The sequence below is a fragment of the Aspergillus versicolor genome (assembly GCF_001890125.1).
Source record: "Aspergillus versicolor CBS 583.65 unplaced genomic scaffold ASPVEscaffold_1, whole genome shotgun sequence".
In the NCBI taxonomy this organism is placed as follows: domain Eukaryota; kingdom Fungi; phylum Ascomycota; class Eurotiomycetes; order Eurotiales; family Aspergillaceae; genus Aspergillus; species Aspergillus versicolor.
The window spans coordinates 1,295,358-1,320,477 of NW_024467524.1; the positions used below are offsets into that span (position 1 = coordinate 1,295,358).

Below are 25,120 nucleotides of genomic sequence, written 5' to 3' on the forward strand. Positions count from 1 at the left end.
ACCAGTGTTCCGGCTGAGAAAAGTTCAAGACGGCAAAAAGAAAGGGAAGATTATAAATTACAGTGGTGGGTTGCGTGATTTGGCCGTTCAAGAAACGAGGAAGGTGGCCGAGAAAATGCGGTCTATATGTAGGTGCTTTTGATCAAGAGGATCCGTGGGGCGAGTTTGTGATGTAGATTCCGTAGTCATACGCGGTGAATACCACGGTTTTCGTTATCAGGGTCATTACCGGTGTGCATCGTTCTCTGCGCTCTAATGTTCGACAGTTTGACAAGGTGAAAGAGACAAATAGCGTAACGAAAGCCGTCTATGGCCACCAGCCCATTCGCTTGTAGCTCTCAACTATGTCTCGAATACAATCGGGGCCGAAGTTCTTGGTCGGCTTCCAGCCAGTGGTCGTTTCGAATAAGGTGCCATCGATCGACATATCCTGGTCCCGAAGTACATCTTTCTCGATGAATGGACTAATAGGGCCCGGACGCTGAATACCCTTTTCTTCGACCAAGTCAGACCAGCCTTGCAAAGCCACTTCGTTCATGTCGTCAACCACGTCATCCATGTTCAGCTTGGCAAATTGCGACGCCAGCGAGCCCAAGAATGAGCATTTCAGCCCAAAGACCTCAGTGAGGGCATCGGCCATATGGCCCTGGCTTGTACCATTGTGATCGACAACATTGTACATAATCGGAACGGAACCATCGGTAGGAGCATTGTATCTCCATTCGGCAGCCGTCCACAGAGCGCTGGCGGCGTCTTTGACGTAAAGAGTATTGGTCTTCAAATCCTTGGAATAGAGAAATTCAAGATCTCGCTCCATATCCAAGTATACTCTGGCGAGGCAGATTCCCATGGCAAAGTGCCCAGACTCGTATTCCCCGAATACGTTTGGCAGTCGCAACACAATGTAATTGAGGTTGGGGATCTTAAGTAGCTCCTCGTTCGCCTTCAGCTTCCACTTAGCTAGGTTGTGCCATGCTTGTAGCTTATCGTCTTCTTTTCGTGGGGTGGATCCAGACTTGTAAACGTGGGCAGTAGAGCATTCAACGAAGGAGCGAATTCCCCGGCGAGAAACCTCACGAGCCAAGGCTATACTCAGATTGTAGCTCCGGGCTTGATAGACGTCATCGGGTTGAGAATGTCTCGTCTCGCCGCCGCAGTTGATCACATAGTCAAACTGCTCGCCATTAGCGCGATCAAAGATGCGCGGCAGGTGCTCTAAGTGAAATGAACGTTAGCCAACAATCCGAAGCATCAGCCAATACAAAGGTAGACGAGCAAGGGCACCCACGTTCTCGGGTAGCGTCAGCCTGCACGAATTTGTCTTTGGAGCAGGCTTCTTCGAACTCCGGAGCTAGCCAAGCCAGCTGTGGAAGGACCTTATCAACAAGTCGCACCTCCGAAGCGAGGTTATTTTCATGGATATAAAGGGCCAGATGGCGACCGATGAACCCTATATCATGACATTTAAAGTTAGTCGGGCCGTCCTATTCCTCCAAATTTAGGCAGCGTGGCATTGTGCACATACCCAAACCTCCAATAATCAGGACGGATGGCTTCTTGTCGGCCATAGTGAGTGAGGGGCTATAAGGCGTATGAATCCCAAGGCTGTCTCTAATTTTTTTTTGTCGGATTTTATGGAGTAATGTATAAGTTGCAGCCCAGAGTAGACCGTAGCGCTGCACACCCAGATATAGCTAGAAGAATGCGGGGAGGTGAAAGAGATGTCAGTCTGTGGCGGTTCTTCGGGGGAGCCGCGGAGTCGACAAGTTGGTGGACCAGGCACAACTCTAGGGTATGGATATCGAGTCTCGGCGGCGGTATGTTGTGAAGAGAGTGTAAGAGAATGGATGCCCTTTGGAGAGACGTTAAGTTGAAGAACGAGAATGAAGAAAGCAAAGGGAGACGATGGAGAAAGAAACAAGGACAAGAGATTCGAGGGAGAGGAGAAGGTTTGGGGGTAACCCGTTTGGGACGGACAACGATTCAGAGTCAAGAGTAATAATAATCAGACAGAAACCCCGGGCGTTCGGATGAAACTCAATCAACTCAGCCTGCTTCGTCTCGAGAGCCTGCGCCAGCAACACTCAACGCAGGGTGGATTCTTTAATATTATTACCCATGTCAATGTCCATCTAGTTAGTCTACGCCCTCCAGTCCTGCCTCTTTCGTGGGCTGCCGATCCCCGTCTTGCTAACTATGACCACACCCGCGGGCCCTCATGGACTGCTTCGTTATCATAGCTTTGCCTCCATATTATGCATTGTTCAATGATTGAGGCTAATAATGACGGAGTGTCAAACTGTCAGTGCCGCTCATCGATCCGGTCAAAGCTTGCGCGACAATCGCTGGGAACGCAAGGAGAAAAAGCAACTTCACTCCAATACGGGGATTACGCCCCTCCAAGCCATCGCCGAAGGAACTCCGTTAGCGCTGCATCTAGAAATTTCGGCGACATCGTGGGTTCTGGTCATGAGGACAGGTCAGACTGTCGTTCCCCTGCCAAGCGGCGCGTTGTGGGACGTCTGCACCAACGCTCCACCCGAGGAAATTTGACTTGGAACATCTCAAACTGCTCAGAACCCGCCATTGGAAAGGATACGAGAAACACGAAGTGATTTTGGATACCTCCGCGGTCAAGGGAGGCAGCGTGCCGGTCGCGCCCTTCAGTATATCCCAAACAATATACAATTTCCAAGGGGACGTATTTGGGAAACCGAGTATCTATCTGAGGTTACGCGAGGCAGACTACGGAGCTCGAACTCCACACAAGACATGGGTATGCGCATATTGGAGGAGAACATGATCCATGCGTTGAGTGGACGCAGTGACCAGTCATCACTGACCATTGTGCAGTGGTGCGCGGCTTTGACTTTGCGCCTAAATGTAATGCGACTTCGACGAACTGTTTCTGCCACACGACCGGTGCAACAATGGAGAATAGTGCCGTTGCTGCACTGGGGATCTTCTCCCTCCTGCCCTACCTCTAACAGCCCCCCCTTTTCTTGTCAAAGGCTATTCGATGCTCTTCGTAGAGTTAAATGGCGGAACAAACCCAAGATGTTCTATCAATAGAAAGACGCTGGGCCTCGGTGGATAAACGCAAGACAACAGAGTGAAACAGACAGGCAAACTGCAACGCACATCAACAATCGACATGGGGAGTCGATCATGGGTCAATGACTCAATAAAATTGAAATTTACGATTGCTAGCCTCCCCGAAACGCCCGAGTTCCCTGCAGGGATGACGAGGTCCGGGGAGACAATCGCAATAAGACATACAGACGGTGGACTTACAAAAAGTCCTGCGCATCCCTTACTTCCAAAATCAGATACCATTCAAACGGGCGGCAATTAAGAGAGATTATCCATAGTCAGTTTGAACACCTTTGCAAACGCTCCCAACAGACTCCCAAATTAATCCCCCTTAACCCTGCGTCGACGGAGGATTTTCCGCTTGATCATCTACAAGGAATAACCAGGATCTGCGGCTCAGTGGAGATTTTTAATCTCAATCCACTCTACTCCAGTCGCAGGTCTCAATGCAACCCGTCAGCAAAAAAAATCTCATTGCTCCATAGCTCGGACAAATCCTTGCGATGGTTTCCAAATACAATACCCCATCTCTCCCTCGGGCTGTGCGCAAGGTGGAATTGCACAGGCATCTGATGCTGCAACCAACCGTCGAACACGATCCGCTGACGTCAGTGTTCCATTAAATCTCGGGTCCGACTTTGAGCTTCGCGTGCTTTGTTCCATGGTTCGTGCCAGCCTCATGATTCCTGAACCACTGTTGGGAATTCGGGGTAGATACTGTAAACTCTAACTGCGGATGATTTTTCCTTGATCACTGGGTTGAAACGGTGCGTCCGTGGAGAGTTAGCGACAGAAGGATCCAAAGATGAAGAAGAGTCATAAGCTTTATTCTATACGGAATCGAACTTGAAACGAAAGCATAGTATTGTTGACGAAATATTTGTAACTCCATAATATCATCGCATGCTCCTCCTATCTGCAATTGACTCAAATACGCGTCCCCATCAATAAAACGCCTCTACAAGATCCGAACTATCCTAGAGCTCAAGATGAATAACAACGCCAACTTTGAAAAGATCAAAAACTCCATGGCCAAATTCCTTGGCTACCCAAGCCTTCTGGATAAACTGCGTCACAATCCCCCAATCACTATCATTTCCCCAGCGTACTAGAACCTCTTCTCCAGACCACATGAACCTGACAGACGCCATGGCGATAACACCCTGCGCCACGGAGACATAGTCAGTTTGGTGAGCCCTAGCACCACCTTCAACTTCCATCTGGGCATTGGGGGTCCACCACTGTTGTTCTAGCCCGAGCTCACGACCCATGTCTAAGAGGAAGGCAGACGCAGACTTGAAGTTCTGGAACTTGACCCAAGCGGGTGCAGCGTGTACCTGGTTCTGGTCTGTGGATACCAGGAAGAAAGTATCGCGAAGGTACTTTGAATAAAGGGACTTTGCAACACTCTCATCTACAAGATTAAGAGTCGATATTTTCGAACTTTCTGGGAAAGTATTGGTAGCCGCAATGGAGGCGGAATCAAGAGAACTCAAAGAACTTGTGTCTTTGGGCGGAGTGATACGAACGTCAGGCCTAGTTGCGATGCCTCTCCTAAGCCGACGGGAACCAGAGGATCTCGGTGCCTCATCTTCTGTATCCTCTTCATTTTTTCCTTCTTCTTCATCTTCATCTCTGTGCTGTTCCAAGCCCGGGACGGTGAACCGGATACCTAGCTGTGATTCTCTGGTGGTCTCTGGTGCAGGTGCACGTGGCAAACGAAAGGTTGCCGAGGACGCAGGTTCTTCGGTCTGGGTGTCTTTTAGAAAACTGTCGGCTTTCTTTTTAAGGAGGATGACCAGAGTTTTCTTGATACTGGGGTGTGCGGTCAGCGTCGTTCGTCCAACACATAACTAAACTATGACAAGGAAGAAGGAACAAACAAAACTCACTCGTCTATGTCCGCGGGATAGCGAACTTGATCCCCTCGAGCCACAGAATCGGACATTATGTACTTGCTGCGGTTCTGGACACTCCAGTACTCCGCCCCGTAGATGTCCAAGAACCGGTCAATACAGAATTCTCTAGCAGGCGGGGAGTCTCGAATCTCTTTCCAGGTATGGAAGAGCTCAACGTGCTGCCTCAGATTTCTGATGAATTTGTTATGGTGTTCGAACTTCAGGTCAAGGATGTTTGTAAAGTCTCGGTCTCTCTTACACATGGCCAGGTCTTCACTGTTTATAGCTGGGGCCCTCTGGGGGGGCGGGATTCCAAAATTATTCATTCTAGCCATGGTGACGAAAGGGGACGTGATCAGAAGAAACACTCATTGGATAAGTGGAGGTTTATGGGGAAAGGTAAACAAGGATTCAGAGAAGTAGATGAAAACGAAGAAGTGAAAAGCAATGACTATCATCATTATGAGGGGGTTGAGCACATTATCAAAGGTGAGGAGATAGTAAGACTTAGAAATCAGTTGGTCTCTCTCACTTCACTTTTCCAATTCTGGGGGTCTTTATGCTTCATTTCTTCTGCCTCGAATGAAATCTCACGTTTTCATCAAAGCTGATCGAGGAAGCACGCAGAGTTTATCAATACTTGATTCTTAGACATCAAGTTCCCCGGCACGGCGATGCCATTATTGACGGGGTGGAACAAAGGCTGCAACTGTTGCCGTTGAGCGGTTAAGGAGAGGAAGATAGTTATCTATAACACTACACGTGCTGAAAGGGAAAGATTGGTTGTGAGATTCAATATCTCAAAATGACCAAGTCGTTGAATCATGATTCTCATTATGCTGAATGCAAGTAATATTAGGATACATACGCTGACCGTCGATACCTGGGAAAGAATCGCCCAATGCAAAAGATCTCCTTCCTCCTATCGGTGATCCCAAAGCAATGCTGGGCAAAATTCATTCCGCTCCAAGGTGCTTCAGGGAGTTCCGTAGCTCTTTGATTGCTGTGTTTACATCGTCAAAGGTGAGCGCGGATACAGCCCATCGTGCATGTTTTTGAGCTTGTGAAATTGCTTGATCATCGATGCCGTGCGAAGGCGCCTGGCTATGTGTAGCAGGCGCGGGTACGGGCGGAGTTGCAACAGGTTGAGGTTGGTATGGGACTTCACGACCGGGTCCAGAAGGTGGCACAAAATGCGACGGACCACCAACGCTAGGAGCATTATAAAAGGAGTCTACATTGTGCGGAGCAGGTGCTGGTGCTGGTGCTGGGTTCGTAGGAGGCATTGTAGATGGAGGAGGGAAGGATTGGAACTCATTGGACGGTTTCGGCTGATGGTGCGCTCCAATATTTGTCGGCGTATCAGGAAGATTAGGGGACGTTTCCGAAGCGAAGGTGTTCGGCGCTGATGGGAGATTGAGTGGCGAGTCTTCGTCCGGCCCTACATCCATAGCTCGACCGGGTGTCGATGCAGGACCTTCAGGGGCGGATGGTAAATTGGTAAACGTTGTTGGTGGCTGTGGCAGGTTAAGTGGTGAATTTGAAGATTGCGCGCGTTGAGCTTCGTCAGGAACGTCTTCAACCCTCGGTTGCAGGGGTGTTTGCGACGACGGAGCGGCGGCATCGAGATTGGGTGGTTCGCCCTGAGATAGATCTCCTAATGGTTCTACTTCCTCCTTCTCGTCGTTGTCGTCGATCTTCGGGTTCGACGCGTTGGGGTCCTCCCCCGCCTTAATCGCCTTCACAATCCTCACGGCATGGTACTTTGCAAATTTCACCTTCGCGGCAACTTCAGCCTGGAGGGGGTTCCAGACCTGGCATAACTCGAGGAACGTCGCGGCTGCTTGAAAGGTATCTGCAGTTTGTCTGTTGCAAGGTTAGTCCTAGGTCCAAGTTTATCAGGTAGTGTCGGACGAACTTGGTCACTTTGTCGGCCCGCATGGCGGCCTCTGCGCGACCAAAGACTTCAAGTCCAAACTCCTCCACGTAGGCGCTAGCCGCCATTGAATCCGAAATCGCATCATTATCACGGTTCTGGTTCTGGAACTTCAAAGCAGTAAACTTGTCAGCACCTTGCCCAGCAGCCAGTCAGGTTAACCCATATTCGCAGTCTTGACGTACTTGTTCCAGCTTCTCCATCAGGTCCGTTGTGTACAGCTTCACTTCGTCATCAGAGGTATGCAGACCTCTCTCGATAATCTGATTCACGATGTAAAAGTTACCTGTTGCGAAAGGTACAATCTTGTTAGCCAGGGTTCTTCCGAGCAATGGCTGCGGCGTCAACTCACACCAGTAGGCAATGATAGGCCTTGCTTTTTCGAGCTGCGCAGCTCGTACGGCAAATCGCCCAACGTCCACAGACTTCAGTGCTGCGGGTATATTGCTAGTCATTTTTTCGGCTGTGGCTGGAAATTCGGGGCAGAAGAGATGCAATTGATGAGAGTGTGTGCAAGGTGCCTGTAGGTGGGGATGACGTTGGGAGGTCGGTCATTCAGACTGCGGGAGCTACCCAGAGGCTAATTTGCGGCTCCCCGCACTCGCCTCGTGTACTGGTTGTTCTCCGTAGCACTACACACTTGGCCACCAATTCGGTGTCCCTGGCCTATATTTGGATCTTGATACAACTTAAGCTCATGCAGCTTTCTTAGAGATTTAGCAGCTAGGTGGTCACTCAGTATTAGCTTCAATTGGTAACTATATCACTACAGCAAGCTTCTAGGTTATATCACATACAACAAATGACAATATAAGCCCGGCAACGTCTGTCTACAAACGGTTTCGATTTATTCATACACGCTCAAAGACCAGAAATCATGCATCTTCAACTATCCATCCTCCGATTTCTACCCTCTCCTCTCCCAGAGCCTCCACCTCAAAGTGATCTTCCACCTGCCCCCCAGGTCCCCCGATTCTCTCAAGAACAATCCACACCCCGCCTCTCTCCTCTAAACCAGGACGTAGATCAAAGTCCTCTACGCGCACTCCAGCTATAGAGTCGCTATGGTCTCCATCTTCTGATGTGGCGAGGATCTCCTTGTACGGGCCCTGGCCAAGCTCAACGGTCATCAGCACTGGCGATGGACCAACAGCTCGGTGCCCAATCGTGGACTGCCTGCTCCTCGCAATCAGTTTGATGCGTGTCAGCCGAGGTGTTTGCAAGGGTGCGAGCATTCTGTCTTGGCCCGGCAGGAGAATCCCGATGTCAGACAACACCGCCCGACGCCCAGCAGCTTCTGGGGGAAGTTGCCTCACTTCGCAGGGGATGTTCGTCGAAACCCAAAGTGTGAAAGGTCCAAGTTGGTCGGGAGCAAAAGTAGATGCGACAATCGTGTATTTTCCAGGGTCTAGGTCCTTCTTTTCTGCTAGCGAGCCGCCGCGGCGATAGTCCCCACTATCTGCAACGATATCGCGGCTTCGGACTCGAGCTATGCGTTTTCCGTCTGACCAAAACAACTTAACGTGAGTGGCATGCTCGGGGTCTGACGGCTCCAACACAATTGATACATCCGTAGGATCCATGAGCTCTATGTTGAACTGCGGGTTCAGGGAATATCGTGCCGATTCTGCATTTCCTCCAGCCGTAGATGGTGTCCAGGAGCTTTGAACTTTGGTCACACACATATATTTGTTGGGCGCGTGAGATACTTGCACCGGTGACTTGGAGAATGCGGAGAGTGTAAAGTTTTGGCTTATGGGCGGCAAGGACTCTTCGGATACAACAGCGGTATAGGTTGTTCCCGGAGGAATATCCAGTCTCATGAGAGTGTTCGGCGAGTCGACGTATGGGCCTCGATGAAGAGCACCATCACTGAGTGATACTCTTTTGCCTCCTTTAAAGGCATATATGCTTATGAATCCAAATGGGTCTTCGTCATCCTCATCTGAGGCATGCGATTCAATCGTTCTGAAATGTCTCCCTAGGAGTAACCAGACAGTACCTCCACACTCAGTAGAAACAGCAAATTGTGGGTTCTTGACAAAACACCCGGCCATTCCCTTGCCGCTCGACAAATCCCATGTAAAGTGGATATCCTCCTGGTACGCAAACAGCTCTGGGTTCCAGTTTAAATATAAGTTTTCGAAATTTTGGAGAACTTTTTCACAATCCATCCAAAACGAGCCAGGGGAGAGAGAAGCCAAGTTATCAGCTGGCTCAGGTTCCGCGAAAAGCGCTGGATATACGGTGTCAGCCCCAGCCCAAGGGTTCTTGACAAGTATTTGGCGACGCCCTTTAAATTCCTTCATATCCAGGATCGCATAGTCGTGCTCACTGACAAGGCCTAGCTCTTTCTGCTCCTTCTCTGTGAGTTTCCCAGTTCCGATAGTCAAGAGGACATCCCCTTTGTGAAACGATTTGAAAATGCTGGACCAAATCTGGTCCGCAGTCACTTCATCATTGTGGAGGAAGACTTGCTCGGGAATCCATCCCGTCAGCACCCATAGGTCCGTCCCAGAATTACTTCCTGGAAAATCATAACCTCCACGGAGTTTCAAGTATGCCTTTTCTACTAAGGCAGGCCATAGAAAGTTACCGTGATTCCGATCTATCACGTACAGAGAGCGTGAGGTTTTTGACGACGGTAAGCGGTCGTCGATAATCACCCTCCGAAAACACCCATTGAAGTAGAAGCGGAATATGTACTTGCCGGAGGGCGAAAGTAAACGATTCGCTGTATTGTAGATGCAGGGGTATACGACAGGAAGCAGGCCCTATGTTTCATCAGCCATCCGCACTCGTTATAGGTGGAGAGGCAGAGTTACCTCACCAAGGCCACGTTCTGACCTCGATGTGGTCGCACAGAGGCTAGCCACTACAGAGCAATCTGTCAAGAGGTCCTGCACCAGGTCCGTCTTCCCAGTGGCAATCATCACTGGAGCGAGCTGTGTTTCCTCGGCATCTACTTGCTCGGAGAGCAACTCAAGCGGCCGTTTCCAACCAGCGAATATGTCTCTCTGCAAATAAGACAGATGAAGTTCAGGTTTATCGCTAGCATATAGTTAGAATATATGCATGTCTAGGGAGGGGCCCAGGTCCAAGATTACTAGCAGACAAGGGAATATTGAACCTACGTAAACAACCCATCTCCATCGGCACCCATCTCAAATTCCTCAGGGCTCGGTTCTACTTTCCACGGAGGGAATATGAAGCCATTCAACTTTGCACCCTCCAAGAGGATGATTTCCTCGCGAGTTGTGAGCTTCCGCGTCGAGGCAGGAGTACGAGCCACAGAGCGTTTGTCCCGAAATTGAGTGGCGGACCGCCAGTCCTCAGCCCCTTTGATTTTCTCTGCACGTGTAAGCCACTCCTTACATTTTGCATCCAACAGAATTCTATCTTTTGGAGATGTGGTCAAGGTCAAAGCCTTCATGTAATGTTCCGCGGCATCTATAGCAGCCTCCAGAGCCTGAGGCTGAGATGATGCGTCAGAGACGTCATGCTCAGCTTTCTAGCTACGAGTTAGTAGTCGACCGTCAAAGCAGACTATATCTGGATAAATACCAGTGCTCGGGTAATCAATGATTTCTGCGTTGCTGCATTAGGTCTGGACATCCTGGCCCCGAAGAGGAATAGTCGTTTGGTATGTGGACAGCCGGGGTCTTCAACAGAGCCCACACTCCTCAACAGCAATCATCCAGGTCGTTCTGCGCCTATCAGAATATCGGACACGCAATATTCAGGCCGAATCCGACGATGGTCTTTCCGGAAGCCTCCGCTGATCGCCCCTGTGCCTCACATCCGAGGTCAGGATGAGGTCCAACACGGCCGTTTCCCCAGATCCACACAAGGGAGGGCGGGTGTCGAATCAACAATATTCCGAGGGTAATGCACGGAATAACGAAGGATTGGAGTAAGCAACTTCAAGAAGCCACGGAACGAATGCCATTCACCATAGCCGCTTTAGCGAGTCGTGAACGTTGGTGTTGCTCGGCGGGGGATTGCGGGCGGACGGGAACAGAGGATCCAAGCAAGCCGACGGCGATAAGCTGCTGGTCCCAAAAAATCACCCAACTCTAACCAGCACGACTGGACCTCGGCTCGTTTCGTCATGCGCGCGCCGAGGTGAATCTCCGTCTACCGATTTTCTTTCCACTGGCCCTTGTCTCCCTCTCGAGTCTCGATTGTCTCTGGGCTTCTTCTCTCGGTCTTTACTCCTCTCCGTTCTCTCGAGTGGTGTCCTCCTGCAGACTGCGTGTTCTCGGAATTAGTTGCTCCTCATTACCTAGGTGGTCATCCCTCCGTCATCGGCCCTATCCGGTCTATCGACAAAGCAGATTCTCGCAACACCTTGTTTGTTTCTCCCATTCTATCAATATTTGGATAAACATCAGCTAATTACTGGTATCAGAGGACCTCTCTCTGGGAAAATGGCTGGTCAATCGAAGCCCACGCTCTCTCCGTGGGGCAGCGCCGTTGCGGGCGCGACTGGTGCGGTTCTTGCGAATGCTATGGTCTATCCTCTTGATCTGTATGTCATCATTTTTCTGTCTAAGACCTCTGGGGCTAACCACGGTGGTCAAATTTTAGTGTCAAGACGAAATTACAGGTCCAAATCAAGAACGCGGACGAGCCAGAAAAGCCGGGTTCGACAGACGATGTGCACTACAAATCAACCTGGGATGCCATCACAAAAATTTTGGACAAGGAGGGAGTTGAAGGTTTATACTCGGGCATGGCTGGGTCGCTTATCGGTGTCGCTTCTACAAACTTCGCCTATTTCTACTGGTACAGCGTTGTGAGAACGCTCTACATGTCATCGAAGACTGTGCCCAAGCCTCCAGGAACAGCTATCGAACTCAGTCTTGGTGCAGTGGCTGGTGCCGTCGCCCAAATATTCACGATTCCCGTTGCTGTCATCACCACACGGCAACAAACGCAACCGAAAAATGACAGGAAGGGCTTGATTGAAACGGGTAAGGAGGTGGTTTACAGCGAGGACGGTTGGTCAGGTCTGTGGAGAGGCCTCAAGGCGAGTTTGATCCTTGTCGTGAACCCTGCCATCACGTATGGTGCCTATCAACGCCTCAAGGACATCATTTTCCCCGGAAAAACCAACCTTAAACCGTGGGAAGCGTTCCGTAAGTAACATGCGACTAACTGTGGATTAACTTGGAATACTGACCCTGGTTATAGTTCTCGGTGCTCTTTCCAAGGCCATGGCCACCATCGCAACTCAGCCACTTATCGTTGCCAAGGTTGGACTTCAATCACGCCCGCCTCCAGCTCGCAAGGGGAAGCCCTTCAAGACTTTCAGTGAAGTCATGCAGTTCATCATCCAGAATGAGGGACCCCTGTCACTGTTCAAGGGCATTGGACCTCAAATCCTCAAAGGACTTTTGGTCCAGGGTCTCCTGATGATGACCAAGGAGAGGTATGTCGTTATCCCCGTGCCATTTGCCATTTCGTGTACTGACTATTCCAGGATGGAACTCATCTTCATCGTCTTTTTCGCATACCTCAAGGGCCTCAAAGAGAAGAAGCTCCGCAAGGTCGTGGATACAGCGGCATCCAAGGCGCAAGCCAGCCGCCCCGCCACTTTGAAATAGAGAAATCCGCCGGCTCGTTTCACTTTTTTTTTATATATATTTCCTATCTTTAAATGGCGCACGGGTGTAGATCTGTTTGATTTTGACTTATAAACCAAGGATACGGGTCTCCACGTACATCTTGTATATTTATCGTGATGTAGAGAAAACGTTTGTTCCTTTAATGCGGTTTTAATGGCTCTACGAACTGCCCGTAGCAAAACGCCCCTTGGGGGAGGGGAAAAAAAAAAAAAAGAAAGAAAGAAAGACCTTTGGAACTAGGTAATGACGAAGGCGTTGTCGGCGTTTCACCACTGCGGAGCCTCCTGTTGCCGAAATATATATTTTGACCGCCTCCCCGCTCCCAAACAATGGCATAGCAACCTTGGGACCCTGGAACCTGGGAACCATTTGGCTTTACCCCTATAACACCTCCTTATCGCGGCCACTTCCAAGCCCACCCATCAGACATACACGCCTATTACTCACGCAGTGTGAGGGCATGAGCCGCTATGCGATGGCCGCCATGGTCTTCTAAACCGCAAGTCCCCGCAGACACCGATGACGAACAACAACAACACTCACTATTCCCATCGGCATATACAAACCGCAGCAACGAAAAGTCAAACTCAGCACTTGACTGGTCTGCCTTCACAGAGCCACGAACCCTCCTCCCAACCTTAATCCTCACCTCCGCGATCTTAGGCGCAGCGCGCTTCCACCGTTCCTACCTCCGCCGGTTCCCCGATGCGCCGAGCATCCCCGCGTCGTATTTCCGCAACCGAAGCATCTTTGGTAAAGTGACAAGCGTTGGCGATGGGGATAATTTCAGATTATTCCATACGCCCGGCGGGAGGCTTGCCGGTTGGGGATGGCTGCCCTGGAAGACGGTGCCAAAGGAGAAGAAGGAGTTGAGGGATAATACTGTGCGTATTTTACATTACTGAAATTACTGCGAAATACTCGCGACTTGCATAGTGGCGTGGTTTTCTCGTGTCACTTGGCTGTTATGCGAGACTGCTCAATTGCTTTACTTGGATTGCTGACGCTGGCTATAACCATAGGTCCATATCCGCCTAGCAGGCGTTGATGCCCCTGAACGCGCGCATTTCGGCCGCGCCGAACAGCCCTATTCCCGGGAAGCACACGAATGGTTGACGTCGTATTTGCTCAATCGCCGCGTGCGCGTGTATTTGCATCGTCCAGACCAGTACCAGCGGGCTGTAGCGTCGGTATATGTGCGACGGGTCTTTGACTTCCCGATCCCATTTCGCCGTCGAGATGTATCATATGAGATGCTCAGACGGGGACTGGCAACTGTGTATGAAGCCAAGTTTGGTGCCGAATTTGGTGGTGATGCTATGGAGAGCAAATATAGGAGCGCCGAATGGTGGGCGAAGCTGAAAGGGAATGGAATGTGGAAGGGATTTCGCCGCAATAAAGAGTTCGAAAGCCCAAGGGAGTATAAGACTCGGGTGGGTTCAGAGGAACAGCCGAACGACAAGAATGGGAAGAAGTAGAGGTGTTAACTATACCGCTGATATATTTGTCTTGCATATTTGCTTTCACCTCTTTTTTTTACTTGATTGACCATGATATATATGTATGACTGTGCAGCTATGCTCTGGCATGTTGTTGTATGCGAACATATGGGCTATGTGAATGAAAATAATGACAGGGAAAAGATAAGTCGTAAAATTTGGGTATCAATTCCCGGTCAATTGCCGTATATATGTCCCTAACATAAGGATTGATGGCCCTAGCAGCAGGTGGATAGCACAATATATAGTAAAAATACAAGAACACTCATGGTATAATCCAGGCCACAAAAAAATCTAACAAAATTTCCGCTCAAACTCCGCAAGAAGCTTCGGTGTAATCTCGTCACTTGAGTTGCCTTCAACACGCCATAAACAGCCCCTACGCTGATAGTGTTGGAGTAGGGCTTTACTCGTTTCTTCGAATTTGTGAAGTCGTTGTTTCCATGTATCGATTGAATCGTCTTCCCTCTGCGTCAAAGGTTCCCCAGTAACATCATCCCTCCCCGAGACCTTGGGAGCGTTGAAATCCGTATTATACACCCTCCCAGAAGGCTCATGTACCCAGCGCGACGCTATGCGAGAGAGAATTATTGAGGGTGGCGTGACTAAGTGGACGACAAAATTGATGGGTACGAGGGAATCTAGGCTCGTGGCCTGAGAAGCGGTGCGAGGGAAACCGTCTAAAATAAAGGATGCCGAAGGGGAAATTGATGGGGGGGTTGATGGGTTCGAAGACTGCGAGAGCCAGCCTCTGGTGTTGAATTCGGAGGAGATAAGGTTGAGGATCATGGAGTCAGGGACAAGGTTCCCTGCTTGGATTGCAGCTTCTGCTTCCAAACCTATCAAGCAGTTAGCGGTGGTAATAGAAGAGACTTCGAAAGTCAGCATACCCAGTGAGGTCTTGTTCCGCACATTTTCGCGCAGCAAATCGCCTGAGCTGATCGAAGCAAGCTCAGGGAACTTGGAGAGCAATCTTTCGGTCTGGGTTCCCTTCCCCACCCCCGGGGCGCCGACGAGGATGACCCGGGCAGCCCTTTTGAGCTGCCGAGCTGTGAGGGTCATCGCACCCACAGCCGTAATGTTGTATTATAGTATTGAATTGTGGTTATTGAGATACAAGGATTTGGCAGCGCTGATCGGGCTCGAATGCGAAAGCGAAGGAGCACGGACGACGGTTTCGAGGAACGACTCGATCCTATGAAAGACCCATTGTTTGTGAGATTTTGAAGGTATGCACTGGAATTATTGGGTTGATAGTAAACAGAGGTTGAAAGCCAATTGTTTACCCTGCTGATTATCGCAAAAGTCAATATATCGGAGTGAAAGTTCTGTCGAATATCGAGATGATGCTATCGACAATAACCCGGGGAAAGCAATAAAATCCGCGGGGATCATACGGGACTACTCCTTTAGGAAGTCGGTGAGCTGTGCGGTCCGGAGGCTTTTCCGATCCAAATTTATGGATAACCCGAGGAGCAGGAACAACAGCATTCACTGACAGAAGTGTGGCTTCTCTGTGGGATATAAATGTAATAGTCGGGTGTCTACGGTTGCTGATGCAGTAATAAGATGGTATTTAAGTTAAGAGATTTATCACATGCACATGGACGACGTCTATAGTTTTAGTATGCCTTAAGTTGATGGCAGCGAAACTTGTCCCTCGGTCCAGGGGTTCAGGCCAAACCGCCGAGAATATGATCACATGACCTAATACCATGGCGCGCGTGGGCGTCGCGTCCACCGCGTCGTGGTGCGCGGCGATATCACTTCCGATAGTAGAGGTTTTGGAGCATAACGAGAACTTCACCACCACAGGACCACCAATAACTTCTAGGAATTCAAAATGATCCGTCAGGAGTTCAATAAAGTTGATCCCAAGCGAAGGGCTGTCCTTGACCCTAAAAAGAAGCAATTTGCTACACCGATTTTCAAGCAGCAGGACTACCCATATCGATTGAACTTCTACGACACACCTCCGACTGCAGAGATAACGCTTGAGCAATTTGAACAATGGGCGATTGACAGATTGAAGAGTGCGAATATCATTTAATTCCGCTGTATGTGCCGCGTCATTAACTCTCATAGTTCTCGCCGAAATCGAGGCATGTTCATATCGCAACAAGACCGCGGCCGAGACGACGGCACATATCACACCCCTCCTTCAGAAATTTCTCCCTCTTTCCTCTAATACATCTTCTCGAGCCGGCGCAGCAGATCCCAGACTCAGAAATGAACGACAGAAGGACCATTACTCGCACTTTATTCTCCGGCTAGCCTTTGCAGGCACCGAAGATCTTCGCCGACGATTTGCGCGAGCAGAAACTATGCTCTTCAGATTTCGGTTTCAAGCAGACGACTCAAGGGAACGACGCGCATTTATCGATAGCTTAAACCTCGATTGGGAATCTGTAAGTGAGGAGGAGAGGCGGGGGGTCTCTGACCACTTAGTCGCCGCGACGCCAGGATTGCGTCGCTCGGACGAGGAATCTTGGTACAAGGTGGATTGGGAAAAGGTACCCGAATTGGTCGAGAGACGGGCTGTTTTCCTAAACAAAGGGAAGGCGTACGTACCCGAAAGAGAGCAGCTAAGCATGATCATTGCCGAATTCACAGCTCGGCTAGAGCGTGCTTTGGAGGTAAGTTAAACCCCCACCCCCCCCTTTGCGGTTTAGTACGACGACGCTGAGCTGACCCTTTCCCCCTAGCTCACAAGCAGGGCTTTGCCGCGACTAGATGAGGACGATCGTCTCTCTCCTATCCTAGACCACCTATCTAAGAATTTTGGAAGCGCCGAGTCCGTATATTCCGAAGGAGAAGGATTCGTGGATGGGGCCCCGATTACCGCCATTAGCATCGATGCTCTTTCTCAACATTTTCCGCTCTGCATGCGCAGCCTTCACATGTCATTGCGCAAGAACAACCATTTGAAACATTACGGTCGATTGCAGTACACTCTGTTCCTCAAGGGCATTGGTTTATCTCTCGAAGAGTGTATTCTCTTCTGGCGCCAATCATTCAAGGGCTTTACTGATGACGAATTCAACTCGCGATACAAGTATAATATCCGCCACGCCTACGGAGATGTGGGCGGTGATGTCAACCGAAGGGGCCGTGGCTACCCACCCTATTCGTGCCAGAAGATTCTCAATGATTCGAACCCCGGTGTTGGGCAAACTCACGGATGTCCGTATCGCCACTATTCTGTCGATAACCTAATCGGGCTTCTTCAGTCTACTGGTGTCCACGATAAGGAACTGCTGCGCGGAGTACGAGAGGATGTGGAAAAGACTCGGTATCACATTGCCTGCAACCGAGTTTTCGAGTGGAGTCATAAGACTGAAATCAAGAGAGCCAAAGAAGACGGCTCCGCGAGCGAAATCGATCTTGATACCATCGTCCATCCCAACACCTATTTCAAGCGCAGCTATCTCCTTAAGCAGGTTGGGAAGGCACATAGAAATGGCTAGAGGTTGCTCCAGATACAACCACGAAGATATGTTTACACGTCCCCTTTATGGTGTCTGCGTTTCGCATGCTTTACCGGTGTATGGCGTTCTGGGGTGTAATATGGTTGCAACAACATTCGTCAGGATATAGTCAGGTTGTAATAGGTATAAATTCAGTGTAATTATGTTATAATCCTCAATTGGCCCCAGGCCATGCGCTCATCGGTTCTGTGTCACCTTTGAAAGTGAGGCTTTGCGGTGGACTAGTGGCAGGTACATATTCGAGTACGGCGGAGTAATAGGCAGGGACCTGATACTAGAATTTTCTTATCTCATGTGCAAATTTTGGGCAGATGAAAACAGCTTGAACAGTAAAAGATTTTCATTGGTAGTGAATCGCTAAATAATAAAACAGCTTGTGACCACAGCTGATTCCCAGTTTATCCAAAAGGATCGGAACGACCTTTCAAAGCCAGGTGCCCAGCAACGGGTCAAAGTCTTTCTTCGCTCGACAGAAAAACAACTCCGTCACTAATTTGTCTCGAAGCTGAGTGTTGAGTCGGCGGTTTGAAGAAATTTGGAAGAAAGACGAAAAAAAGCCTCGGACGGTGGGAATTTAAAGGCCACTAGCGTGACTGACTACGGTTGGCTGGAGCGACCCATAGTGCTGCAACCTGGCCTCAAACAGCTCCGACTCCCACAACACCGCTGGACCCCCCCGCATTGAGCCTCCGGACAACAACAGTTGTCGGCGTTTTTGTTTTTGAAGCAAGGCCGTACTTTGAGCGGTTCTTTTGAGTGTCTAAATTGTGTGTTTATCGGATAATTGCTCTTGGTTTCGCCCGATCTAGTAATCTGCGCTATCCCCAGCTGTTCTCCGATTGCACGGCAGGATGGATTACGAAGCCTTGAAGGACCAATGGAGCGATGTCGAGGATCGTGATGGAATCAGGCTGAGCTGGAATACGTTTCCAAGCTCACGCATGGTGAGTTCTATGCAAGACGAACAATGAACGCGTACTGAACTGTCAATAGGAAGCGTCCCGGCTCGTCGTCCCTATCGGTGCTATTTATACGCCTCTCAAGGAGCGGCCAGATGCTCCCCTCCTACAATATGAGCCGGTGACTTGCAAAGCGCCCTGTAGGGCCGTTTTGAACCCTTATGCGTATGCGCTGTACCTAATCCTTATGGGCTTTCACGTTGTCGCTAACATACCTCAGTAACGTCGACGTCCGCGCCCGAATTTGGATATGTCCCTTCTGCCTGATGCGGAACCCTCTTCCTCCACACTACAAGGACATCACAGAGAGCACGATACCTCCGGAGCTTCACCCCATGAGCACGACCATCGAGTATCAACTCGCTCGCCCCGCCCCCGCCCCTCCTATCTTCGTATTTGTCGTCGATACCTGTCAGGAGGATGACAGCCTCAAGGCCGTGAAGGATTCATTGATCATGAGCTTGTCCCTACTTCCCCCGAACGCTCTCGTTGGCTTGATCACATTCGGCACTATGGTATGAAAACCCCTGGTCTAGAAGACATGTTGGGGAGCCGGGTTGTTGACATCCCTTACAGGCACAAGTTCACGAGCTTGGGTACGCCGAGTGTGCCAAGTCTTATGTTTTCCGCGGTAGTAAGGATTACAATGCGAAGCAGGTCCAGGAAATGCTTGGTCTCAACACTGGAGTGGTGCGCCCCAATATGCCAAACGTCCCTCAGCAGCCTGCTCGCCCACCGCTTGGCGCTGCCGCACGATTCCTGTTACCTGTTCAGCAAGCCGAGTTCCAGATCACGAATATGCTTGAGCAGCTGCAACGTGACCCTTGGCCCGTGGCGAATGATAAGCGTCCCTTGAGATGCACAGGTGTTGCTCTCAGTGTTGCTATCGGGCTGCTCGAAACCTCTTTCCAGAACGCCGGAGCCCATATCATGATGTTCACAAGCGGTGCGGCTACCGAAGGCCCTGGTCTTGTCGTTAGCCCTGAGTTAAAGGAGCCTATTCGCTCGCACCACGATATCGACCGTGATAACATCAAATACTTTAAGAAGGCATTGAAGGCGAGTTCTTGCTCTACCCCAGCTTACGATTTACGTAATCGCTAACCAAGAATAGTTCTATGATGCTCTCGCCAAGCGTGCAGCGAATAACGGCCATGTGGTTGACGTTTTCGCTGGTTGCCTTGACCAAGTTGGTCTTTTGGAAATGAAGAATCTGGCGAACTACACTGGAGGTCATATGCTTCTTACTGACAGCTTTACCTCATCTCAGTTCAAGCAGTCCTTTGTTCGAGTTTTCGACAAGGATGCAAACGACAACCTTCTAATGGGCTTCAATGCATCCCTCGAAGTACTCACTACTAAGGAGCTTAAGGTCACTGGCCTCATTGGTCATGCTGTCTCCCTGAACAAGAAGTCCAGCTCAGTGGGCGAGACGGAGTGTGGTATTGGTAACACATGTGCCTGGAAAATGTGTGGAATTGACCCGTCTTCGAGCTACGGAGTCTATTTCGAAATTGCGAACCAGGGCGGCCCTGCCGCTGTGCAACAAGGGCCTCAACGGGGCATGATGCAATTTTTAACCTACTATCAGAGTTCCTCCGGGCACTTCCATCTGCGTGTCACCACGGTTGCACGGAACCTGAGTGGTCCCGCCGGTGATCCTACTCTTGCGCAATCCTTTGACCAGGAAGCCGCCGCTGTCCTTATGGCTCGCATTGGTGTTTTCAAGGCCGAAGTTGACGATGGCCCTGATGTCCTCAGATGGGTTGATAGAATGCTCATTCGGCTCTGCTCGCGCTTTGCGGATTACCGCAAGGATGACCCAACGTCATTCCGACTTGAAAAGAACTTCACCCTCTACCCTCAATTCATGTTCCATCTCCGCAGAAGTCAGTTCTTGCAGGTCTTTAATAACTCTCCTGATGAGACAGCATTTTATCGCCATGTTCTCAACCACGAAGATGTTGGCGACTCTCTTGTTATGATTCAGCCTACATTGGACTCATACTCATTGGAACACGAAGGCAGCCAACCAGTCTTGCTTGATTCGGCTTCCATCCAGCCTTCTCACATCCTTCTTCTGGACACCTTCTTCCACATTCTCATCTTCCATGGAGAAACCATTGCCGAATGGAGAAAGGCGGGCTACCAGGAGCAAGAAGGCTACGAGAATTTGAAGGTCCTCCTTGACCAACCGAAAGAAGACGCAAGGGTATGTAAAATCTAACTTTGGCAACCATTTTAGAGCCAATACTGATGAATATTCAGGAACTTATTTCCGAGCGCTTCCCGCTACCCCGGTTTATCGTTTGTGATGCTGGTGGTTCCCAAGCCCGCTTCCTTTTGTCCAAGCTCAACCCATCCACGACGCATACAACAGGAGGCTATGGTGGAGGTGTCTCATCGCAAACTATCTTCACTGACGATGTGTCTCTGCAAACCTTCATGGACCACCTTATGAAGTAAGTATTTTCGAAAGAGTCGTGTGTAACCTGTACTAACCCTATAAAAGGCTTGCGGTGTCTGGAACGAGTTAAATGTTGAAGTAAGGTAATGGCGATTACGAGAGCAATGGGCGGTCTGACGTCGGTCCTCGGATCGTGTGTATCTTTAGCGGTTATGTGTTTCGCTTTTTTACCCCGAATCTAGCAACTACTTTCTATAAATTCAATGAACTGGTTACAACGAAGACTTTGGCATACTTTTTATACTGTTCCGTAAACTAGGGCTTAAATGCATGCCGTGTCAAGTCACGTGATCTCAGTCGGTTGAGCCCTATTGGCTTTTCCCGATTGGGTGGCTCGCTTAGCCCCTAGCTCGCAGGTGCGGACAGCCCCATCAAAATGTTCGACTTCGGCTTCGAAACTTTTCTTCCTCTCTACACCAACCACCCAACAACACACCAAGGTAGATCGACAACCTTTCGCACTCGCCATGCGTAAGTATCATCTCCTTGGCTATGTCAACATTGGCGGCTAACATTTATTCGTTGGGCAGCTCCCAAGTTCGACCCCAATGAGGTGAAGATCATGTAAGCTCCAAAATTCTGAGATGCGCTCGATACAAAGACTAACGGCATCTATAGCCACCTCCGTGTGACTGGTGGTGAGGTCGGAGCTCAGTCTGCTCTGGCTCCTAAGATCGGTCCCCTTGGTCTGTCTCCCAAGAAGATTGGTGAAGACATTGCCAAGAACACTGGCGACTGGGTAAGGAGTCACAAGTCGGATTCGCGCCAATGCACAGATGGCTAATTCAGGATTTTTTTCAAACAATATAGAAGGGTCTCCGTGTCACCGTCCGACTGACCATCCAGAACCGTCAGGCCGCTGTCTCCGTTGTGCCCTCCGCCTCTTCCCTTGTCATCAAGGCCCTCAAGGAGCCTCCTCGTGACCGCAAGAAGGAGAAGAACATCAAGCACACCAAGTCCATCCCTCTCGACGAGATCTTTGAGATCGCTCGCAAGATGCGTGAGCGCTCTCTTGCCAAGGAGCTCAAGGGTACCGTCCTTGAGATCCTCGGTACTGCTTTCTCCGTCGGCTGCAAGGTCGATGGCCGCAGCCCCAAGGATGTCTCCGATGACATCAAGGCTGGCGAGATTGACGGTAAGTCCTGACGCGAAATCAGTTGAAATATGCGCAGTTGCTAATTGTTTCAACAGTCCCCTCCGAGTAAACAATGGCCGTGATTGTTATGGCGTTCATCAACTTGTATTGGGATGCTAGATACAGCGAATAGGATCATTGCTCTACCGGCAACAAAAAAATCTTTACGATTCATGACTTTAGGATTCCCACTTGCGTTCAATCTGAATTTTCACGTTTGTTTCACTGGATACGGGTAGCCCCCTTCCCTTCCACATCTATTCCAGCTCCCTGTGGCTTGCTGGCTGTTGGCTCGAGCATGCCGCGGCCGAACCCCAATATTCTCTCTGTGACCTTTGCAACACTCTGGCTCTTACCGTTCCTTCCCGCCTTCGGGCCTGGGTTGAACAATACCTCGTGGTATAGGCTTATTTTGCGCAAAGAAGATCAACGACCCTCTACTCACCGCGGTGTTCTTTGGAGAAGTTCTACTTTTTCTGTGGACACGGTGGTCCATTTTTTCGGTCTACATCCTTCGTAAAAGTACTCGGTCTCGTCGATCCAGTGGATATATCGTAGTTTCATATCAAAACCTAATATCATATCAATATTTTTGTCCATCTATTATTTTACGTTTCTATTCGTCACTTCGCTCGTATCAGCCTCGAAATGCTCCTGCTCTCGTCAGCACGGTCTCACCCGTCACTTGTGAGTGTGGCTCAGATTATCGCAGGCTGCATTTCTTCTGCATTAGTGTCGTTGGGGGTACCAGGATGTGCTGCAGGCTTAGCAAGGTATGTGTTTGTTTGCATCGAATCAACGAGGCGTCAAGCGTCCCGGTCGAGGAGACGATGCGCCTGGGCCTCGTGCGCTTCGCCGTGGCTAACGCCGGGGAATAACATCGCTATTAATAATATTAGTGAAAGCCTAGCGGAATACAACAGTCGCTAGTTCGAGCGTTTTTTTCGCCTCCTACGTATACCAGGTCCAACCGGCTTGTTGTACAGTTAAGAAGACCGAATAATGTGTATACCGGACGGAGGGAGGCTATTGGATCCATGGATGTTGATAGGAAACACCGACAGGCGACGATCCCGCTCGCCCCCCCCACAGCCTTTTTCATCGTGATCAGAGATCACCGCTGCGGCGCTGTCTGGTTCCTGGTCCGACGCGCCGAGATGCAAATCTCCTGTTTGTTTCTGCCACGGGGCAAAGATGAGTCACTGCTTCACGGTGGGATAGTTGCGGTCAGACATCAATATATACTCTGTCGATGAAGTGGAAGTGTCCTCCGAGTTGAGGACTCAGGCCACCGTGCCCCAAAGTTTCGAGCCTTGAAACAAGCAAAGTTTGCCGATCTTCATTGATGGTCGCGCTCGTGGACGTCACCAGCGGACCTCCTTGGGTTTCCACTTGATTGATAGTCTTTTTGCGTGGGTATTGATAAATTTATAGAGTGCTCCATACGATTGTATGAACTGTTAGTTGCATGATTCGTGCAAAGGGAAGGCAATAGGTTTGCGAAGTAGACTGCTTGACGGACTAGTATATTTCGCTGGCCGTCGTTAAGTTAATCCTAAATGCCGAGTAAAGATAATAAATGACCATCCCGAGCGGCCATGTTTGACTTTGATAACCCCTATAGTTATTACGGAGTATTGAATTTTGTGATGTGTCCTTCAGTCCTGGCTGGGAGGGCGGCCTATTGCATCTGTTGTAGCAATATATATCGAGCAATGCATAAGAGATATCCATCAGCCCTGGGGCTCTCTGCAGCTATTTTTTTTTTTTTTTTTTTTTTGTCTTCTTCTCAGGGCTTACTTGCATGCAGCATCTCGAGTGGTTGAATGGACTGGAGCCCGTCCCAGTTGCCTTTCTTTGTTCACCTGTTGCACAGGCTTGCTGGACTGCTACTGGCGCTCGGAACAGTGCGAGATCGCCCTGATCCCTCTGGGCGCCACTGGGGTGCTGGACGATGGACCAGGCTTGACCACTGACATTGAACAGGCCTGGATCTGCTCTGCCCCAGTGGCTATCACTCCAGTCTTGGTGGTCCCGCTTGCATTCTGGCCGTTGGATCGTCACTCCCAGCGGGACTGGGCGGGCGCTCATTCCACCGCGACAACTTGCCAAATGCCATGAGTTGGACTCTGTAACGCAGCGTGTGGGAAGGACATTTGGATGGGCATTCTTCCATCCGCCACCGTCCGTGATCTTCTCAAGAAATTGCCCAGACACGCTTAGTCGATCCTGGCGCCTCAGCCTCCTCTCACGCCCCCCGGCCTGCCAGGCCTCCCAGACTCCCCAATGCGGCCAGCTTGTTCGCTGGCTCCACTGCCGCTGGTCCCCTTATCCACTGCTTCCACCCATCTCTTCCCATCTTTTTCATCGAGCATCCATTCAGCTGCCGCTCCTCTCCCGTTCCGGATCGTCATTGGCCTCCCGCGTCTCAGCACTGGTCACCATCGAGATTTCTCCCCCCACCAACAAGCCACCTCCCCCTCCAAGCGGGATCCGCCTCAACGCGACAGAGGACGAGTCCAGTCAGTCGACTGACTGCTGTCGTTTGGGAGGCTCCGCTCTCAAAAGCCCCAACTCCAAGTCATTCAATCAACTCATCATCGTCTCCCCTTTGACCGGCCGCGCCCTTTATGCTTTTGGGTTTCTCGAGAGTCTCGGTTCCAGGGTTGACTCTCACAGCCGGTCGAGATCGTCTCCGTGCACCGCGGAAACCACAAGTGGTTTTATATCTCGTTTCGCGTACCCCAGACTGCGCATCCTTTGCAAGGTTGTCTTAATTTATCAGACTTTTTTAAAGTTACTTCCCCCCCCCTTTCCTCTCCTCTCCGCCGACCGTTGGGATTATCTCCGCCCCAAACGAGCTCCTTGCGTCCGCCTTCACCTTGGTTTCTAAGCCACTCACCACTGAGGAGGTCAAGAGTAGTACATGGCAGATATTCTGAAGTGAATAATACATTAAAACCACAGAATGCATCTATGCAAGTAGAAGGAAAAAGAAAAGAGTAGAATTAATAA

General features: G+C 50.1%; 11 protein-coding genes across 11 annotated transcripts; 6 read left to right on the top strand and 5 right to left on the bottom strand.

Moving 5' to 3' along the window:
- Positions 1–307: 307 nt before the first annotated feature.
- On the bottom strand, positions 308–1,568 carry ASPVEDRAFT_121746 (NAD-dependent epimerase/dehydratase family protein; the record flags this gene model as incomplete). The annotated part of the gene is made up of 3 exons (XM_040805913.1): positions 308–1,215; positions 1,289–1,450; positions 1,526–1,568. 3 exons carry the CDS (start codon positions 1,566–1,568, stop codon positions 308–310), a joined length of 1,113 nt encoding a protein of 370 aa, XP_040662023.1.
- A 2,354-nt stretch (positions 1,569–3,922) lies between these two features.
- ASPVEDRAFT_226645 (uncharacterized protein) lies at positions 3,923–5,636 on the bottom strand. Its single transcript, XM_040809492.1, has 2 exons — positions 4,986–5,636; positions 3,923–4,908 (listed from the first exon to the last, which is right to left on the bottom strand). Exons 1-2 carry the CDS (start codon positions 5,324–5,326, stop codon positions 4,071–4,073), a joined length of 1,179 nt encoding a protein of 392 aa, XP_040662024.1. The 5' UTR covers positions 5,327–5,636; the 3' UTR covers positions 3,923–4,070.
- A 311-nt stretch (positions 5,637–5,947) lies between these two features.
- ASPVEDRAFT_78037 (uncharacterized protein) lies at positions 5,948–7,382 on the bottom strand (the record flags this gene model as incomplete). The annotated part of the gene is made up of 4 exons (XM_040816479.1): positions 5,948–6,857; positions 6,910–7,037; positions 7,113–7,213; positions 7,280–7,382. The coding sequence occupies 4 exons, from the start codon at positions 7,380–7,382 to the stop codon at positions 5,948–5,950; spliced, it is 1,242 nt and encodes a 413-aa protein (XP_040662025.1).
- A 420-nt stretch (positions 7,383–7,802) lies between these two features.
- ASPVEDRAFT_122550 (calpain-like protease PalBory) lies at positions 7,803–10,542 on the bottom strand (the record flags this gene model as incomplete). Its single annotated transcript, XM_040805997.1, has 4 exons — positions 7,803–9,701; positions 9,753–9,978; positions 10,062–10,438; positions 10,492–10,542. The coding sequence occupies 4 exons, from the start codon at positions 10,540–10,542 to the stop codon at positions 7,803–7,805; spliced, it is 2,553 nt and encodes an 850-aa protein (XP_040662026.1).
- A 611-nt stretch (positions 10,543–11,153) lies between these two features.
- ASPVEDRAFT_226908 (putative peroxisomal carrier protein) lies at positions 11,154–12,782 on the top strand. The gene is made up of 5 exons (XM_040809493.1): positions 11,154–11,280; positions 11,339–11,458; positions 11,518–12,068; positions 12,124–12,361; positions 12,413–12,782. The coding sequence occupies exons 2-5, from the start codon at positions 11,358–11,360 to the stop codon at positions 12,534–12,536; spliced, it is 1,014 nt and encodes a 337-aa protein (XP_040662027.1). The 5' UTR covers positions 11,154–11,280; positions 11,339–11,357; the 3' UTR covers positions 12,537–12,782.
- Positions 12,783–12,894: 112 nt separating this feature from the next.
- ASPVEDRAFT_35629 (thermonuclease family protein) lies at positions 12,895–14,319 on the top strand. Its single transcript, XM_040811038.1, has 2 exons — positions 12,895–13,441; positions 13,580–14,319. The coding sequence occupies exons 1-2, from the start codon at positions 13,028–13,030 to the stop codon at positions 14,033–14,035; spliced, it is 870 nt and encodes a 289-aa protein (XP_040662028.1). The 5' UTR covers positions 12,895–13,027; the 3' UTR covers positions 14,036–14,319.
- A 31-nt stretch (positions 14,320–14,350) lies between these two features.
- Positions 14,351–15,118, bottom strand: ASPVEDRAFT_58287 (adenylate kinase ADK2; the record flags this gene model as incomplete). Its single annotated transcript, XM_040815414.1, has 2 exons — positions 14,351–14,895; positions 14,947–15,118. The coding sequence occupies 2 exons, from the start codon at positions 15,116–15,118 to the stop codon at positions 14,351–14,353; spliced, it is 717 nt and encodes a 238-aa protein (XP_040662029.1).
- A 781-nt stretch (positions 15,119–15,899) lies between these two features.
- Positions 15,900–17,523, top strand: ASPVEDRAFT_121502 (DNA primase subunit PRI2; the record flags this gene model as incomplete). The annotated part of the gene is made up of 3 exons (XM_040805892.1): positions 15,900–16,089; positions 16,142–16,692; positions 16,762–17,523. 3 exons carry the CDS (start codon positions 15,900–15,902, stop codon positions 17,521–17,523), a joined length of 1,503 nt encoding a protein of 500 aa, XP_040662030.1.
- A 676-nt stretch (positions 17,524–18,199) lies between these two features.
- sec23 (GTPase-activating protein SEC23) lies at positions 18,200–21,120 on the top strand. Its single transcript, XM_040808069.1, has 7 exons — positions 18,200–18,488; positions 18,538–18,668; positions 18,724–19,018; positions 19,080–19,562; positions 19,618–20,715; positions 20,772–20,965; positions 21,016–21,120. The coding sequence occupies exons 1-7, from the start codon at positions 18,396–18,398 to the stop codon at positions 21,038–21,040; spliced, it is 2,319 nt and encodes a 772-aa protein (XP_040662031.1). The 5' UTR covers positions 18,200–18,395; the 3' UTR covers positions 21,041–21,120.
- A 226-nt stretch (positions 21,121–21,346) lies between these two features.
- Positions 21,347–22,175, top strand: ASPVEDRAFT_78044 (60S ribosomal uL11 domain-containing protein; the record flags this gene model as incomplete). Its single annotated transcript, XM_040816480.1, has 5 exons — positions 21,347–21,410; positions 21,501–21,534; positions 21,589–21,709; positions 21,781–22,105; positions 22,162–22,175. The coding sequence occupies 5 exons, from the start codon at positions 21,347–21,349 to the stop codon at positions 22,173–22,175; spliced, it is 558 nt and encodes a 185-aa protein (XP_040662032.1).
- A 15-nt stretch (positions 22,176–22,190) lies between these two features.
- Positions 22,191–22,844, top strand: ASPVEDRAFT_35632 (uncharacterized protein). The gene has a single exon (XM_040811040.1). The coding sequence runs from the start codon at positions 22,404–22,406 to the stop codon at positions 22,623–22,625; it is 222 nt and encodes a 73-aa protein (XP_040662033.1). The 5' UTR covers positions 22,191–22,403; the 3' UTR covers positions 22,626–22,844.
- Positions 22,845–25,120: the final 2,276 nt, after the last annotated feature.